The sequence below is a fragment of the Mchenga conophoros genome, linkage group LG7 (genome assembly GCF_057382185.1).
Source record: "Mchenga conophoros isolate Kocher_MC1m ecotype Shallow Benthic linkage group LG7, M_conophoros_male_GT1.1, whole genome shotgun sequence".
NCBI lineage: Eukaryota > Metazoa > Chordata > Actinopteri > Cichliformes > Cichlidae > Mchenga > Mchenga conophoros.
The window spans coordinates 49998190-50017728 of NC_140532.1; the positions used below are offsets into that span (position 1 = coordinate 49998190).

General features: G+C 39.4%; 1 protein-coding gene across 3 annotated transcripts; it reads left to right on the forward strand.

Moving 5' to 3' along the window:
• The first annotated feature begins 72 nt into the window (after positions 1-72).
• Positions 73-17933, forward strand: LOC146571017 (guanine nucleotide-binding protein G(q) subunit alpha-like). Of its 3 annotated transcripts, none has more exons than XM_085279927.1 (8): positions 73-214; positions 615-768; positions 5952-6136; positions 10886-11040; positions 11359-11487; positions 14866-14995; positions 15556-15709; positions 16063-17933. In XM_085279927.1, exons 2-8 carry the CDS (start codon positions 633-635, stop codon positions 16251-16253), a joined length of 1080 nt encoding a protein of 359 aa, XP_085136053.1. In that variant the 5' UTR covers positions 73-214; positions 615-632; the 3' UTR covers positions 16254-17933. The 3 variants fall into 3 exon arrangements, with proteins under 3 accessions (XP_085136053.1, XP_085136055.1, XP_085136054.1); XM_085279929.1 differs by lacking the exon at positions 73-214 and adding an exon at positions 237-397; XM_085279928.1 differs by lacking the exon at positions 73-214 and having other exon boundaries at positions 446-768.
• The last annotated feature ends 1606 nt before the right edge of the window (positions 17934-19539 follow it).

Sequence of the window (19539 nt, forward strand, 5' to 3'; positions counted from 1 at the left end):
TCACATGCATCCGTAGTTCGCTGGTTAACACCGGAAATCTGCTCCTATAATGTAATAGTGAAAGCCCACACGGCTTCCCATCACGGCACAGCCCTCTGTCACATGGCGCGCCGTTGGTTTTCACTGTGGATAGAGTTGGGGGGGAGACGGGATAAAGGAGTCTGCAGGCAGAGGAGGATAACGCGATAGAAGGTTGCAGGATCTTATTTACCGAGTAGGTCTTCTTAACCACTTTTTTAAAATTGATATCATCTTTGTGTCATTTTGTTGCGCCTTGGAGTCAAAACTCCGCCATATTCAGTCCACCACGCCCGGAGCGTCAGCTATCACAGTCGCCGTTACAGTCTGCTCAACTTATTGCACAAGTTAATTTCCCCTTTTACTGGAGAGGAAGAAGGTAACAGCCTCGAGAACAGCTGCTTTACTTCCTTAAATTTGCTAAAGCTTCTGTTTCCAGCTCCGGGAGGGGGGAGGCGTAGTTGCTGGAGCTTGTAGTAAAGAGTTACCGTGGGCTTTAATCATTGTGTGTTGTGACTCGAGGATACACCGAGGAAGGGAAGGGGGGAGTGTTCGCTGTATGAACAAACAGTATGTATGTGTGTTTACCTTGGAAGGTGAAGTTGTAACCAGGAATGATTTTGAGCTCCGTGGGGGCATGCTGCCTCAGCCCGGAGGCCAAAGAGGCTCGGAGGATCAACGATGAGATTGAGAGGCAGCTCCGCCGGGACAAGAGGGAATCCCGACGGGAATATAAACTCCTTTTGCTGGGTAAGAGACGGATCAAACGGTCTCTGTGACACCTCTATCAGAGGTCAGAGGTGGAACAAGTTTTCAGGACTTCCACTTAAGAAGCTGCATCCCGAAAAACGTTAGGTGGCCTCCTCAAGAGGGTCTTTGCATCTCGTCTGTTATATCAAATTAATTATTAAATTTGATACATCAAATGTCTTAACGATTTAAGAAAAAAATCTTGCATAAATATAACAGCCTTATGTTGAATATTTGTATTTACGGTTTTGACATATGAGGCAGCAAGTGCAGCTCTTAAATTCATGCAGAAAGAAAGCTGTGTCACAGAAGACTACTTGAATAAATACAGCCTACTTAGCATCTGTCTGCTCTTTGAATCAGACCCCTCAAAACATAGATGTAAACATGATTCAGTGCACTTGAGTGTGTTATGATGCCTTTGTAGCTGAGAGGAAGCAGATTATAAACAGTGGAGTAAGAGGTGAATCCTGAATGTGGACATTAAAACCTGAAAAATATAAGATATATATATATATATATATATATATAAAAATACATTGTAAACAGAAAAATCCCCAAAGTAAAATAAAAAACATGGAGGTGACGTGAATAATTCTATATACCACACAATTTACATGTTCAAAAGGGAGTAGGATGAAGTTTACATGCACGTCATTTACTACTGAACACTGTTCCTGTCATAGGGCGTGTGCATAGTTTGCTGTGTGAGGTGAGTTAAAGTGTAAAGACAATGCAAAATGCAGTTACAGTACGGGCAACCATGCAAAACGTACTCACAGTGGGAGTTTTAACTACTTTTAGCTACTACTGTATCTCAAATGGGGAAAAAAAGGGATTAACTACACAGATTTGTAGGATTGAAATATTATGTGTACCAAATGAAGTGTATATACTTCATTTGTTGATAAGACATCAACATATGGCCTGACTGTAGTAGTTTAACATGGACCAAAGTCTATGTACATTAGTGGTTTGCGGTGACATTGATCAGTGGTTGCTGTATGCGTCTCATGAGACGTATTTTAAAAAAAGAACTGGTACTACAACAAAACTCATCACAGTTTAATCTTAAGGAGAGCAGCGAAAAAAGAGAAAACAGTTGACTGTTAACAGAGCCAACTGCCTCCAGTTCTTCAGAACTGCCCATCGACAGATCTGTGCAGTGTATCTGATAACAGCATTTTTCTTCTACACAACAGTAAGCAGTCCTCTGGTATACATTGCTGGTTCAGACAGGCATGACATGACACGAAGCTCAAATACTCACTCGTCAGTTTTTTTCCTTTTACGAAATAATATGCGACTAGCCTTGGGTCAACTAGTTTTGTAGCATTTTTGTGGTTAGCCACGAGCATGTTAGACTGTAGCTTCCTGACCCTAGTTTGCATTTATAATCTCTGCATGATTTGGAGACTTTATGAGGTATAAAGATGTGACAAATCTACATGTATTAGCAACATAATTGCTAACAGTTATACCTGGAAGTGTGATGAGTCCTCCCTCATCTATCTCACTTTAGTTGATGGTATACATTTTGTTTCAACTTCCTTTAGAATTGGCCCCATAAAATCCAGTATGGCATGGGCTCCACACACCGCTGTCATTTAATCTGTACAGAAAAGAAATATTAGTTGCAGTCCTCATCTGTATACTACAGGGCACCGGGTGCTTCATTAGTTCCTCCTTGCTCCTTTCTACTTTCAGAGCTGCTTTAATTCGTAGTGTCACAGATTCATTGAGGTGCTGGAAAAACGTAACATTTAACAGCAGAGATTTTGGTCCGTATTGACGTGTCAGCATCGCACAGCTGCTGAAGATTTGTTGGCTGCACGTCCTAAATGCAAATCCTCTGTTTCACCATATCCCAAAGGGCCATGCTGGATTGACATCTGGTGACTGTGACGCGTCATGTTCAGGAAACCAGAGCTTTGTGACACAGTGTTACTGTGCTGGAAGCAAGCATCATGAAAGGATGGACATGGTCAGCAACAATATGGCTTCATGTTGTGTCCATCAAATTCTGACCCTACCATCCGAATGTTGCGGCAGGAATTGAGACTCGTAAAGCTAGAAAACATTTTTCTGATTTTCTGTCTAATTTTGGTAAGTTCGTGGATGTGATATCCTCGGTTGCCGGTTCTTAGCTGACCGGAGCGGTTCTGGGTGTGGTCTTTGTAACAGCTCGAAGCAGTGTGGCCATTTTTCTCTGGCCTCTGACATCATCAATACCTTTTTTTTTCCAGAGGACTGCCGCAGACTGGATATTTTCTCTTGTTTGGGAAAATATCCTCTGTAAACCCTTGAGATGGCAGTGTGGGAAAATCCCAGCAGATCAACAGTTTCTCAAATACTTAGCCCATTTGTCACCAACAACCACGCTACATTCAAAGTCACTTCAATCACCCTTCTTCCCCAGTCGGCTGCTCAGTTTAAACTTCACCATTTTGTCTTGACTATGTTCTAAATGCTGTTCTTGCAACGTGATTGGCGGATCAGATGTTTGCATAAATAAGTAGTTGAACAGGTGTACTTAATAAGGTGCCACATTTAATTTGACTATTTGGCAAAGGATGTGTCATCAGTGATTAAGTTGAAGGTCTAAAGCAGTCAAGCATGGGTAGTCATGTTGAACGTGTCACCAGCCTTTTAGCTTCAGTAGACAGCACTCTGTATTTTAGCCCACGACCAGTTTCAGTCTGAGATTGGAACAGTGCACATCGCTTTAAGTACTCTCTAATAACATTTTAAAAGAAATACTGTTGCTTTCATTTGTGCACAGGGTTGTCTCACCGGTGTCATTTCTGCATTGTCAGCTACACGGGGAAATGCCGCAACTTCTAATAAATCTACCAGCCACCCATGAGATGACAAAACGTAACATTTGATGCAAGTTATGTCCAAGTTTACATAAGAGGACATCAGGATAATATATTATGATCATAACTACATTCGGGGCGACCGTGGTTCAGGGGGTTGGGAAGCTCATCTTGTAACCGGAAGGTTGCCGGGTCGATCCCCAGCTCTGTCTGTTCCTGGTCGTTGTGTCCTTGGGCAAGACACTTCACCTACCGCCTACTGGTGATGGCCAGAGGGGCCGAGTGGCACGATATGGCAGCCTCGCTTCTGTCAGTCTGCACCAAGGGCAGCTGTGGCTACAACTGTAGCTTCCCTCCACCAGTGTGTGAATGAATAGTGGAATTGTAAAGTGCTTTGAGGGTCTCGAAAAGCGCTATATAAATGCAATCCATTATTATTATTATTATTATTATTATTATTATTATTATTATTATTATTAAATAAATAAATGAAGCAATAAAATCAATCGCTCTGTATACCATCTGTTTAGTGATAACCTGACATAGTTTATTCCTCTGAGCTATAAAACCCCATCCAGTGTTGCTAAACAGGAGAGTCTGCATCCGTGCTGCTGGTGAGACCTCAGGCATAGTTGCTCCTTAAGCTAAATGCTAACATCAGCATGTTTTGATGCTCACAGCTATAAAGTTTGCAGTCCATTTGGTGATGTAATGATTATTATGCTGACTGCGTTAACATGCTAACATTTACTACCTTAAACTAAACTCAGAATACTGGGGAATGAACACCTGTTGTTAGGACCTTAAAGAAAACACTGAAAGTGTTGAAATTTTCATCTGGTATCAAAAAGTCAAGAGCTTATCAGTGTGACGCATAGTGATCCAAAAAGGAATTTCAATGTCAACAGACAGAAAGAGTGGGAGTTTTACAGTTAAAACTAGCTGATCGCTTACACACTGCACGAATATATATAGAATATGTGAACGTTTTACAGAAACAATATAATTGAAATGGATGGATGTGTCAACAGGGTCAGCAGGAAAACGTAAAACAAGTTCTGACGTACCTGTATTAGTTAAATATTTCTGTCATTATTTTTTTGCGACAGATGTTATTTTATATATATATATATGTGTGTGTGTGTGTGTTTTATAGCCTTAAATCAATCAAAAATTTATACCTTGTTATTTTTTATTAAGCCAAAGGTCAGTGCTTAAATTATAATTACAAGTGATGTACTCATTAATGACTGAATATTTTTTTAAATTATTTCCTTTCAGAGTTATTTTATTTTTGTGATTTCTAATTCGTTTTTTTATTTCAATTTATTTTGACTTTTTGTTTTTTAATCCAGTTTAGTTTCACTTACTTTCTACTGTTTTAAACGGTTTAGTTTCAGTTTAGTTTTTGTTAGTTTCAGTGTCAGATTTAGGCTTTTTAATTATTATTGTATGGAAGGCATATGTCGGAGGCACGATTTAGGAAAATTTATACCGGTGTTACAATAAAAACACAGAATATTTTGAAAGCAGTTGACTCACAATCCTGTGGAGTCTCAATAAGCATGTCCATCAATGCCTCATCAGCCAAGCTGAAATAACACCTTTTTAACAAACTAACAGATACTATACTTTTTACAAAATCTTATTTTATATAGTTTACATTTTTGCACAAGTCTAGTTTTAATTTTCACTTTTTTTAGGTAACTAAAATGTTTTCTTCAAATCTGCTTTAGTTTTCAGTTTTAGTTAACTATAATCACCTTGATCCTATAATATACTGAAAAAATGAATTCTGTATAATGAATAGTTATAGTTGAGGCACTTTTAGTTTAGTTGGACTTTAATTAAAAGAATTTTCCTTATATATGTTTAAAGAAGTTTTTATTTAAGTAAATAATCTAGATGCTTCTTCTACCACTATAAAAAAACAAGTTCTCAGACTTTAAGTTTTTTCTACCTGCTGTTGTGGTAAATAACATAATTGTGTCTCTTTGTGCTTAAATTGTAAGAAATAAAAAAAGTAAAAGTAAAATTACAGGAAGGGCTCAGGTAGCTTATTGATCGTCCTGTAATTATAAAAAAAATCATTTTGTAAAAACAACCAAGACAAAACAAAACAAAACAAAACATGTCTGTAATAGGTTTTTTCTGTAATAAATATTTCATATATATTTTTTTTTAAAATCTGATTTTCCATGTGTTCTTATTGGATCAAGAATCACTTGAGGGGATGAAAATGACCTTTGGATTTACACAGTATCTGGATGTGATAAGGTATAGAGGGGAGGACAGGTGCATTGTATTGTTGGTATTTTGATGGGAATAAAGAATAAAACTACATTTATGCCTCCTGTTGGATAGGAACTGGTGAAAGTGGCAAGAGCACGTTCATTAAACAAATGAGGATCATCCATGGCCGTGGATACTCTGATGAAGACAAGAGAGGCTTCAAACAGCTGGTGTACCAGAACATCTTCACAGCCATGCAGGCCATGATCCAGGCCATGAACGCACTGCAGATCCCCTACAAGTATGAGCACAACAAGGTAGGCCTGTTTCCTTTCTTCGCTGCTTTGCTCAGACAAATTGAGAAAGCGGTTTTTATCAGACACAGTCCCACAGAAGCATGCGGAAGGTTTACTGACAGAGCCTGCAGTGTGTATTACTGTGTATTTAGGGTGAAGCACTTCTGGTAATTTGCAACAGTGTTTAGTTTTGCAATCCTGCTGCCAGAGAGTTTTGTCTACTTACGGAGTGAGCTGTCGTTTTGAAGTATACAGAGTGTCACACTGCAAGCATGTAAAAACTGGTAGCCCTGAGCCAAAAACAAGTAAGAGATCAGGAATTCCCCATTATTCATACAGGAATCTGTTCCTGTCTTACAAACACCAGGGGCCCGTTCTTCGTACCTCGCTAAGTAAGTTAGCTGGATTTGATTGTTGACGATTTCGCGTGATCTTGGATCGTTCGGTTCCCCGAAGCTCATCCGGGACTTGCTGCCATAGCAACAGAGCCGTAACCGTAAACCTGCTCGGGAGCAGGTTTACTTTATGTAAACAGGATTAGATCGCGGCCACGCAGGTATGTCCGCTTCATTTATATGAAAGCAACAGCGATATTCCACCACTGTTTCACCATAAATAAATATTATCAATGTAACTAAAGATAATGCAGCACTTGATCCATTTATTGACGTCACACAGATACATACAGGTCATTTCCTAAAAAAGGGAAATGTACTATTAACATTCTATTACATGTATGTGATTATTACAGATGTAATTCATATTTCAGAGTAGTAATTGGAAATTACTTCGTGTAATCAAGATGGGAGACCACGGCTATAAAAGCGAAGGTGGATTTGGGAAGTCTGTCGCAGTCATATCCTGTCCGTTTACGCGAGCCACCCATTGCGGAAGGTGCAAGATTGATAAGGAGAGTTTTCAGAATTCAGCATATATTGCGGGATAGACAGGATCCTTTAGCTCAGCGCGACAGTGTGCTCATAGAGAGATATCGATTTTCCCGTGAGGGTATTATTCACTTAACCAACTTGTTGACGAGGGGGTGCAGGACCACCACCTGTCTTTTTATGCTCTGCCCTTTTCTTGGTTGCTGTTATAAACAAACAGATTATTTCAGGGTCTCTTTTCAAGAGACGAAAAGCAATATAAGTGATAAATATTACCATTCTGTAGAATATTCTTATTTCACTTTTACTTGTTCCCATGTTCTAGTGGGTCCTGTTGTGGCTCTAATGTGTAAGGGGATATAATATAACATAATATAATATAATGTAATATAATATTGGATAATATAGTGTGATATAATAAATTTACCCTACAGCCTACTGGTGTTGGCCAGAGGGGCCGATGGCGCGATATGGCAGCCTGGCTTCTGTCAGTCTGCCCCAGGGCAGCTGTGGCTACAAGTGTAGCTGCCTCCACCAGTGTGTGAATGTGAGAGTGACTGAATAGTGGCATTGTAAAGCACTTTGGGTGCCTTGAAAAGCGCTATATAAATCCACTCCATTATTATTGTTATTATTGAATTACTTACGAGTTTAATTTGTCAGCAACTTTCTGCCAGCCCTCTCTCCTTGCTTTTGCAGCCTTTGCAGTGTTCCCTTGCGTTCTGATTAAACTCTGAAACTCCTGAAATCCCTCACTCAAGAGTTCTTGCTCTGCTGCCGAAAAATACCGAGAGCACTCCTTCGACATTTTCGCCGACCAATCAGAGGGTTGCCGATCAATGTTTCCACTATCGATGCGTAGCCCCTTTTACGACACCCAGTGATCTCACATTACTTCATCCAGCTGTACTAATCGTCAACAGCAGGTGTGTTCGGGGAACCGGATTAGTGAGCTCACGGTTAGCGCGATGGTTTGGTCTTGGATGTGTCATTTGATCTTGGATGTAGTAAGCGATGTACGAAGAACGGGCCCCAGGTGCGTATTAATCACAAAAACGTGCTAGCTCACACACAGAGACTACATTAGGTAAAGCTCCAGGTTAGGATGCAATCCAGGAGAGCCTATGTCAGTGATCATCTGAGTCAGCATGTGAGTTATATTTTTTCTTTCCTGTAGTGTTGGTGGTGTTCTGTAAAAGCTCACAGGATGGCACTGTTTGTATGCAGTTGGTTTGCATAAATCAGCAGTGAAACACAGAGAGACCGTAGGTCAGTGAGGGCAAGACATCCGTCGCTGTGTCTGAAATAAGTGCGTTTATTCATCAAATCAACTACACTGTTCACAAACTATGCTGATCACAAAAAAGTGCATTAGACTCCTGTCTGGAAACCAAATTTATCGCTCATTATTGAATAAACTATTGACTGTCTGTTTGAATAATTTAGCGAGCGGTGATATCAGGCACTCAGTATATCAGTTCACTAAACCTCTTCCCTGAATGGTGAAATCGTAGCTTAGAATCTATAGTAATGCACAGAAGGCCCATCCAAAGATTTGAGTCCTCGTATAACCTCTCTGAAACAAAAAGAAAACAAAGCAAAAACAAAACCAAAAGAACAATTGAACGAGTTGGATTAAATTTATATGCTCACAAAAAAGCCTGCTGGGGTAACTAGCTTTTTGCTTGCTTTCACCAGAAGGAGAACATCTTAACTTAGTGAAGCTTGCTCCTACTGTTTGCTTCACTAAACACACAGGTTAGACTTTTATTCTGAAAGCATTTTCTCATATAAAGTCAAAAGTGATAGTTTTAGTTAACTTTTTATGTAAGAGGTTTACACAAAAAGTCACACCTCCTTGTGATTACTGTGGTCACTAGCACGGTGTAATGCTTGCTTGTGGCTGTTATGGATGACACTGACCTGTCTGCAAACACTTACTAATTAAACACTGAACTGTAGCGAAACTTGAAAAAGTGAGACACAAACCACAAAGATGTTTTGCTGGCAACCAGTAAGGTGGACACAAGGCAGTTGCCAACCTCTCTCTAGACTCATGTGACTGCCTTAATGATACTTTCATAACTGCGGCTAGCTAGCTCTATACTGGAATATACTGTAAGAAGAATACTCAGTGGTATTTCTATGATTGTGTTTTTGAGTCTTAAATAAGAAATCTGCCTCTGAGTAGCTCTATAAAAAATGAAGTAGACACTGGAAGTGACGTGATTATTTGAGGCGCGGCACATAAAACAGTGACAGCTGTTGAGTGATGGAGGCGAGTAAGTTACATTGTATTAGTGGTGTGGAATTAAAAGCTGGAACAATCTTTTAGTAAAATGCTAAGATTTTTTGATTTCTATTAGGTGGTCAGTGACTGCAGGGGGAAGAAAATGTAAAATAGAAAAAGAAAAACAGGACCATCAAAGAATGGGAGTATATTTTGAAGCAGGAGCATTTTAGTTAGCATGAAAAAACAAAAACAAAAAATCAAACAAAGTGGAAAATCCCTTCCAAAGACTTCTGCATTATGAAAAATATATGACTCAACAAACAGATATCTGTTCTTCAGTGTTACCTTCATTGGAGCGTTGCAGTGTAATCAGCCGGTTCGATTCATATATTTCATAACACTGGAATTTCATTAATGATGGGTTTTGATTCTCATGTTTACTATTGCTTCAGATTGCTGAACTGCTGCCCTTCTGTGCTTCCTGTTGAAAAAATCTGATATGGGGGCATGCAAATGCTTTAGCCTTCCCACGGCTAGTACTGCCTCTGCAAGCTGCTTTGCAACCCATATCTACCCCAGCTCCTTTCATGTTGTGTCTGATTTCTTCAGTGTCATTTCCGTTTTCACTGATGGCTGCCGTATAACATACTGGTACCGCTTCTCTCCCACAACAATGCCATGCAAACCAATGCACTAAATTCCTGCAGATGGGGTTAACACGCTTGACTGCTAGGTTGAGAATGACGATTTCTAAACAACAGCTGTTGATAACATACTCAAGAAAAACCACTACACAGATACCTTCAAATCAGATTTATTGTTTTATGTTTGGAAGCTCAGAGATTACTTATTGGTTTTTAAAGACCCCCTGTGACAGTAGTTTAAACAGGGCTTAATTTCATCATGTCTGCTGGAGACTATCAAAAAGTTCTCTTTTACAGTGGGGGAAATAAATATTTGATTGCCTGCTGAATTTGAAAGTTTGCTCACATCACCAGGCGTGTACACACCTCAGGGGGGAGTTTGGCCCGCTCCTCTTTGCCGAAACTCTCGAAATCCGTTAGGTTTCTTATTTTTATTCTTGGCTCTTTGATACTGCCCAAAGTGGTAAAATGGAGGGAACTGATTCTCTGGAAAGTTGCGCTTCATACACATAAGGAGTTCAAAAAGGACGATCCGTAGTTGATTGATTGACCATACGTGGCACACAGCCATTCCTGCTGCGTTGTAGGGGATCAAATACTTATTTCACTCAATGACAAGAAAATCTACTTATAGCTTTTACGTAATGTGGTTTGGTTGATATTCTGCCTCTATTAAAATGAAATTATCATAAAAATATAAACTTTTCATTTCTTTGGAACAATTATTTCCCCCACTGTATCGAAATGATGTGCTTATATGTTGAACAGTTAGTTTCAGTAAATGATTGGTAGTATGAATCAGAATCTTAATTCCATCTTGTTTGGTATTTGTTATCTTGGTAAACCGGATGACATCACTCCTTCCTTCCAGCACTGGGACTGATTCGTCACCTATAATGCTGCGGTGACAGTTGCGCAAGAGATGCTTCCTATAAATAACACAATATTAAAGTAATTATTCTTTCTGAAGTTGTCGCTAATATTAATGTGTTATTGTGATGCTCAGGCCAACGCCACAACTGTCAATAAGGCTGATGTGGAAAAGGTGGTAACATTAACCAACCCATACATTGATGCCTTGAAGAGCTTGTGGAGCGACCCGGGAATTCAGGAATGTTACAATCGGAAGCGGGAATACCAGCTCTCAGACTCAGCCAAATAGTGAGTGTAAACAGAAGAATAACTCCTCACACACTGTCTAATAATTTCCTGTGTTTCATCTGCCAGCCGTCTTTTTAATGCACCAAGGACACAGAGGCTTAGTAGTTTTTCCATTTAAGGTTGTTAAAAAGAAACGCATTTAAATTCTAAATAATTCATTGCAGCTACATGGCTGAAACAGATACAGCCATGACTTAAATAATTCAAAATAAATGTCTTCCTTCTCTCCCTCTCTGTTCTGCTTCTTCATCAGTCTTTCTGTCAGCAGCTTTCATTTTCATTTCTTAACACTGCATTATCCTCCCCCTGTGCTATTAGCTATCTGGATGACTTGGATCGAATCTCTGATACTGGGTATCTGCCAACTCAGCAAGATGTGCTGAGGGTGAGGGTGCCCACAACCGGTATCATAGAGTACCCTTTTGACCTGGAGGGTGTGGTGTTCAGGTGAGTGGTTTTTTTTTTCTTTCTTTTGTTGGTGTCCCCCACAAATACTATTAAAAATAATGCAACATTCCTTAAAAGCAGATAACATAATTCGAGGTATTACAGGGATCAATACATTTATATCTTACATATATAAAGATCCAGTAACCTGTTTTAAAATCTTCTACCCTTCTACCTCCCGAGTACAATGTCTATTGTGTGTATACATCATTATGGTGCATTCACTGCTAGCGAATGGCCATCCTGTTTTTTTATCTTTTTACTTGTAACCTCTCTGGTAACCAGATACCTGCAAAAACAATGACATTGTCCCTGATGACACCTAGTGTTATCAGGTAACATAAGCACATAAGCAACTAGGGCTGTGCGATATGACCAAAATCTCATATCCCGATATAAGAATTCTATCTTCCCGATAACGATATAAATCACAAAAATTTAACATTTTCTGTAAATTCTGTGAATCTCGGGCAGCTCGTCTTGCGGGAAGTGTTTCCAGCTGCGCGTCATGTAGCTGGAGTCGAGTGTTTTAACCGATGCATGAAACGATACATTTTTAGACATAAGTTGTAAAGGCCGCCGTTTTCTTTGTGAGTATTTATTACACGGCGTGCTGCGGGGAAAAGCCTGTTCTAACGTTTGAGTCTAAGGTTTATTTTTTAGCACCTGGTGGCTCTTTTTTAATTCTCATCCGTAAATAATCTGCTCTTTCACGTGATTCTGTTTATTTTGAAAAGTCTCAACAGGATCTTGAGCTTTATTGTGAAAGGTTTATGTGGAACATAAACAAGCGGACACGCGATGCTGTTACCGTCGTTGTTGCTAACCACAACGCATAAAAACAGGCGCTTGTCGTCGGTAGTGTGGTTATATTAAATATAAGAGAAAGAGAGAACTTTAAGAAATTAATATAGCCACTACAGTGACCATCAAAACGATGAAAAAATGTTGCCGTAAACAGTTTATTTTGCGAAACAAACGATAGCGTAAAATGAAACAATAGACGTTTTTATATCGTCATCCGATATATATCGTTATATCGAACAGCCCTATAAGCAACACTTTCACCTGTTCGCCCTTGGACTGCAGTTATCATTGCGTCCCTAAATATAATTTGTTCATCAAGTCTGCCATCCTGGGCGGCTACGTATAGCAAGAGCAGACAGATCACACAGAGCAGTTCTGCATGAAGAGTGTGTTAAATTGATTTCATAGTTATATAGCAAACAAAATGTTTGTTAATTAGAAAACTAAATATCAGAGGTGGGACCAAGTCATTGTTTTGCAAGTCTCAAGTAAGTCTCAAGTCTTTATCCTCAAGTCTCAAGTCAAGTCTCAAGTAATGTCAGGCAAGTCAGAGTCGAGTCTCAAGTCACTGGTGTAAAAGTCCGAGTCAAGTCACAAGTCTGAAACTTTGAATTTCAAGTCCTTTCGAGTCTTTAAAAAAAAAAAACAACGAAAAAATAATGTTGCAGTTATGCTAAATGTAAATATTAGACCATGTAATTTTAAAATCTGTGTTTTTCTCAACACATGACAAAATAGTTAACTTAGAAAATATACACAAATTGTGAAATTGCACCTCTTTAAAATGCAGCTCAATTAAACCTAGCTCCAAGAATAATTTTCACCGACAGTTCTGAGATAAGCTGCATGTTATTCTTGGATGCGGTTGTAGGACCGGCTTTAAAATCGCATGACAAAAATATCATACACATTAAAAAAAACTGTATCACCAACGTAGCCTGGACAACATTTGCTAGTTAGATGAAGTCAGCTATCTCATCGTAGCATATTTATATGCATATTTATAATCATACGGTTCTTGGAGTGAGTGCATACACTCATGAAGTTTAGTAACTTCAGGTCACTGCAACAAGCCCAGGTACAGTTTACCGACGGATGGGTGCAGGACCTTGAAATGCACCGTGTAGAAAGTAAAGACCATCGTACGTATCATAAGTTTACCAGTCTCACAAATCGTCGTCATAAATACACATTCGTTAACCGTTTATTAATAGGACCTTTGAGCTCAACGGTAATTAATTAGTAGTGGAAATAATTTCTGGTAGCATCACAGAAATGTAGCAGTGACAATAATATTGTATGCTGTAATCGTACTGGGCAATTAGTGATACAAAAAACCTGTTTTATCCTGTGAATAAAAGTATATGTTTTTGTCAATGTACCATAATAACAGAAGCGAAACGCAATATTGTGTCAGGACAATTCACTATTTATGCACAATAAACAAAGGAGCATAGCGCAACAATTTCTGTTCAGCGCCAGACTTGCTTGTAACCTATATCACCAGTTATGTTATGAAAGTGACGTATTAACTACTAAAAAACACTGACCTTTGTGTAAATGCTTGGAGCAGACTAACCTGTGAGCTGGAGTGTTCTGGGACGTTATATTTGACCTTTGAATGGCTGCAATCCAGGCCACCCGTCGCCTCTTTGTTACTTCGGAAACATGGCTCGAACAATTTCTCTTCAACGAGGTAATCCGATAACAACCGATCTCTTTACCCGTCAGCTTCCCATGGCTGTCATGCGACCGGCTATTGCAGTTAATAATACAACGGCTTCTTGACATTTTTGTGTTTCTTTTTATCGCTGTATAACTGATTTTAATTGAAAGCCTGCGTGCGCTAGTACCGCTTGCCACGAGTTCCCAGAATCCTTTGCGGTTCTACCCGTGAATGACGTCACATTTTCAATCTCTATATAATATGCATGTTAAATTTTGTATTTGGGGTAAAATATCAAGTCTTTTCAAGTAAACCGGTTCAAGTCCAATTCAAGTCCCAAGTCATTGGTGTAAAAGTCCAAGTCAAGTCACAAGTCTTAGAACATTTTTTCAAGTCAAGTCTAAAGTCATAAAATTAATGACTCGAGTCTGACTCGAGTCCAAGTCATGTGACTCGAGTCCACACCTCTGCTAAATATCATTTTAACGCTAAAAATAGTGACGTTTAACTGTGTCGATAATTAGTCAAACTTTGTGAGAAGGCCCGACCAACTTTAAAATGATCTCTCAAAGCCACCTACTGTGTGTTAGGTAACTGGACACTGAGATGTTAATTTTCAGGAAGCCCATTAAAATGTAACGCACATTAGAGTTCACATTAGAATTAGAAAGAAACATCCTGTTTGAACTGACCAATTTTAGACTATGTCGCTGTGACAGCTGGCCACTGATTATATTAGCTGCTGTTTGACTGGTTCCCCCAGTTTGACTGGTTTTACCTCTTTAATATAACAGTTCATGTACTTTACATTGCTGTCTCCGGTCCTGTTATCATTTTTAAGAAACATCATTTGTATCATTTATGTTACCTTAATATTTTTCACCGGTTTAAACCTGTGACTGTAGGATGGTGGATGTGGGTGGTCAGCGTTCAGAGAGGAGGAAATGGATCCACTGTTTTGAAAATGTCACTTCCATCATGTTCCTGGTGGCACTTAGTGAGTACGATCAGGTCCTCGCTGAGTCTTCCAATGAGGTAAAGATCAGACTTAAAAATAGTAATCTTATATATATATATATATATATATATATATATATATATATATATATATATATATATATATATATATACACACATGTTTCTTACATGGGAAAAGACAGTAGCTTGCTTTGGGATAAAAAAACACCCAACTCACTGGATAGGACACAAAGGGACTTTGTTTCCTTTGTTTAAGGCCAAACCTGTTAGGTGGAAATGATGACCTAGATTTCTGCAGAGTCCAGCTCCTCTCTCTCTCTCTCTTTGTCTCTCTGTTTCTCTCTCTCTCACTTTCTGGCCACATTGATTAACCTCATCTCAGCCCTCCTTTGTGGCAGTGCTCATAGTTCAACTGCAGGGGGAGCTCTAAAGTCACTTTAGCCCAACAAAGGGCACCTTTTAGTGAGGCCTGTTCACTTGATGAGATTACAGCCAATTGAATTTGCTCACACAGGCAATCACTGGTGAAGTACTGCTGTTCTTCAGCAGGGATTCACGTCTGTTGTGTTTGCTCCCTTTCATTCTTTATTTATTTATATGTTTGTTTTTTTTCACAGAACCGAATGGAAGAAAGCATGGCCTTGTTCAAGACAATCATAAGCTACAAGTGGTTCGAAGAATCCTCGATCATCTTGTTCCTCAACAAGATAGATTTACTCGAGGAAAAAATCATGTATTCACATTTGGTTGACTACTTCCCTGAGTACGACGGTAAGGGGAACTAGCGCACTCGCTGCAAAGAACATTTGAATAGAACATGATAATATGAGCATCTTGGTCCATTCGTTTTTGCTGATTCACTGTGTCAAATAACAAAGTCTTTCTCTTACAATCACCAACAACACACTCACTCCTTTTTACAGTTCGCTGGCATTAACTACTAAATGCTACTGGTTATACCAGACCAAACACGAGTGTACCAGTTTGTTTTCCGCTGATAAAAATGATATGCTTTGCCTGTGAATTCAGATTTCTATTTCTTCATGGAAATGCATGAATCTAACTTACAATTTTTCACTTTTACACAACTACTAAAATATTCCTGTGCTGTTTTCTTCTTCTAGGTCCTCCACAGGACGTCGACGCGGGAAAAGCATTCATATTAGACATGTTTGTCAGTCTTAACCCAGATGAGAAAAAAATCATCTACTCCCATTTCACGTGCGCCACAGACACAGACAACGTCCGGTTTGTCTTCTGCGTGGTGAAGGACCACATCTTGCAGGGCCACCTGGATGCCTACAACTTGGTCTAAAAGTGTGGCGGTCTTGTTCTTCTTCTTTTTGCTGTAACTCAATCGGCTTTGTACACCTGGCAGCCGGGAGAGCTCCTCTGTGGTTCTGTTTGCTTCACGCTGCTGTTGAACTCTTAAATCCAAAAACAGGAAACGGAGAAGTAACGCGGCTTGTCGTCAAATGGCTCCACTACTTATGTATTTGAAATTTTCTAGTTACACTCTTTAAAGTGGATGTCTTCAGCTATTATGAAGTGTGACGTTGAAAGCGTTGCCTTAGCGAGGAGCCTATTATAGTAAACACTGAATTTTATGGAGTGCTTTGTGTAGCAGTGTAAAATATTTCAGTGTCCTCAAGAGCCTCAGAGGACTTGTAATGTACTGAGTCTCTGCTTCAGGAAATCTGTGGAAGTGAATGCAGACTAACTGCAATGCAGCACCTCACATCACTAATCCAAGTTTGTCATGGTTTGTTTTTCAAGCTAAAAAGTGTTCGAAGCATCTGAATGCTTAGGTTGTGTCTTGACTTAAAGGGAACTAGTCGTAATCAACACTAATGACACACTGACCTTATTTACCACTGTTACTTGCACATTGTATATTTTGTAGCGGTGGTTGTGTCGTACTTGCTCCAGTTTTCAAATTTCAATTCACTTGATGCGCCTCACGTTTGTACGGTGTCCCAGAGAGGTCAAACGCTGCAACTTCAGAACTGCGCTGCGACTTAAAAACACCAACAAACCGAAAATTTCTCCAAATGCACACAAAACACATTGGAAATGAAAAAACAAAGCAAAACACAGAAGCCGAATAAAACACAGTCGAAGTTAAATCAGAGCAACAAAACAGGTGTTTTTGGGGGAGGCGTTTATCCGAAGGACCAGCTGCGAAACATTGTAGGCTTAAAAGGAGCACACGACTCATCCACGTTGTGAGGGAGAAAAACATGCAGTGTTTTCATATGATTCATGTAATACTGCAGATAGATGTTTCCTATTAGCCATTTAGCACTAGATTTTGGGTTTTGTGTGTTTTTCTACTACTGTTGTGTTTTATTCAAGTTCTGTTGTCCTTTGTGTGCTTTTTCAACATTTTTCTATTTGCTGGTATTTCTTTAGTTTGCAGTTCCTTTGACCTCTCAGGGCCACCGTACATTGTCTGCATTGACCCTTTTAAGCCACTTTTTTTGAGCACGGCATACTTTTTGTTTTTTGTTTTCTAATTCTAAACATTTCAAAGTGATATTCACATTTATTTCTTGTGTCAGTTGTACGCTTGAATAGCACGTTTCTTCAGTTCAAAGACTGTTTGATTGGATTTTTAAGTATATTTCTTGCTTTGCTCAAAAGGCTTTACAACTTCCCCTTTTATTTATCTAAAGGCATAGTGTACATATTGCATGGTTGGGTAATCTCCCACTGTGGTTATTTTTCTGTCTTTTTACTCACATCACGGTCAGTGTTGAAACTGCTAAAGGGAGAACTTTTAAATGTTAAATCATCTCTGACGCTTTAGAGATGGTCTATTCGCAGGCATAAAGAAAAAGCTCATGAGAGTGTATCCGTAGCACTATTGTTCACAGAACCCTCTTCACAGGCTAATGTGTACCATTTTATTTATTGGTATATTTCACTATGACTGTAATATGTGAATGCAGTCTTTTTAAATGCGATTGGATAAATAAACAATCTGTTCATTTTAGGTTTTCAGTCTTTGTCTGTGTTTGCAAATCAGCTCCGGCACACTGATGGTTTGCCATTCAAGTGTTTGTCTTCTTGGCTGCTTGAAGAGCTCATCTGGAGCAGTCTAAGTCCTAAAATCCTCCTCTGTGATACATCCATCTGGCTGGAGCCTACAGCATTAGGTCCATATTTTTAGTCTTGTATGCAGGGATATAGAGTGTGGCAAAGAACCAATATTTTTGGAGGACACTCAAAGTAATGTGGCAGTTGTATGTGACACAAGGATAGATTAAAAGTGAGGTGGCTGCTGGGCACCAAATCCTTAGTGGTCTGTTCTACATGCAGTCAATTCAACCCCACATCGAACATGAATTAAAAACCGTTATCCTACATTTCACCTAAAACATCATCAAGTCAAAATAATGAGCCCAAGGACTGTAGCTAAGGAAAGATTTGAAAGATTTCCCAGTAAAAATCTCCACATTTAAAAATGCGAATGATTCACAGCTGATTTCCACTAATTTTACTTTTTTGTTTACCTGTTTTAACATTAATAATAAATAAGTCACAGCATCATTAGGCCAATCATGGCTGCGTGACCTTAATAAAAGACATACATGTAGAGTTAGGTGTCCATTGTATATTATGCTGAGGTAGAAGTTGACAGTTGTATTTATTTATTTATTTATTAATTATCACCAGGCAAAATTTCAACCACCACTTTAGATTTGAAAGCAAACAGTGAAGATGTGACTGGGGTGCAGACTTCCAGCTATATTTAAGGGGCTTGATATGATCTGTTTAGGAATTAAAGCCATTTTTACACTATTTCCCCATTTTCAGAGGGTTAAAAGGGATTTAGCCAATTGGCTGATAGTATATTTAATAATATAGAGCTTTTCTATACTAGATGAGCATTCAAAGCACTTTATACATGTCATTCATCCATTCATGCAAGTAAGTGCTTTCTATCTAACATTAATATGCAGAAGGATACTTTGGCGTGCAGACAAGAGCAGCCAGGCCTCATCCCAGCAACTGATTACTCCCTGAGCCACAGTCACAATAATATATTTATTCAAATATAATATTATTGTATAATGAGATAACATATACAGCTTCATAATCGTGGAGGCCTGTTCCCTTGCTATTTCATGACAAATTAAACAGATGAAATATCAAGAGCTGATTTCCTTTGTTGGGCGTGCAATATGGGATTCAGAGAGATGTGAAAAGATTTGTTAGGGTGGAAGTAAAAAAAACAAAAAACTGACAAAATGGCAAAGTCTATGGCCAAATCCACAATCAACTACATAAAATGAAGGAAAGCACTGGCTCAGCAACACCAAAAAGTTGGAAGATGATGGAACTGAAGCACATAATGACAGCATTATTTCCATAGTTAAGGGGAAAAAAAGATGAGTGGATGACGGAGTGGGTGCAGTTTTCTCTGTGGTGGGGTCGGGTGGGCTGTCCCGGGTTCTGTGGGGCCAGGCGGCGCTGCCGAACTGGGCCCCGGTCCGGATGGGCCCGGGCCCCCTTTCCCTGGCGGGTTGCAGAGTGTGGGGGTGCCTACTGGGGTCGGCGAGGGAGCCGGCCCCAGGGAGGGGTCACTTGCCCCTCCC

What these genes read in the sequence shown, in the direction of transcription:
- LOC146571017 (XM_085279927.1), top strand. Translation starts at nt 633, where the DNA reads ATGATTTTGAGCTCCGTGGGGGCATGCTGCCTCAGCCCGGAGGCCAAA. An exon ending in ACAAGTATGAGCACAACAAG is followed by an intron (nt 6,137 to 10,885) that starts GTAGGCCTGTTT and finishes TGTGATGCTCAG; the next exon opens with GCCAACGCCACAACTGTCAA. An exon ending in CTCTCAGACTCAGCCAAATA is followed by an intron (nt 11,041 to 11,358) that starts GTGAGTGTAAAC and finishes CTGTGCTATTAG; the next exon opens with CTATCTGGATGACTTGGATC.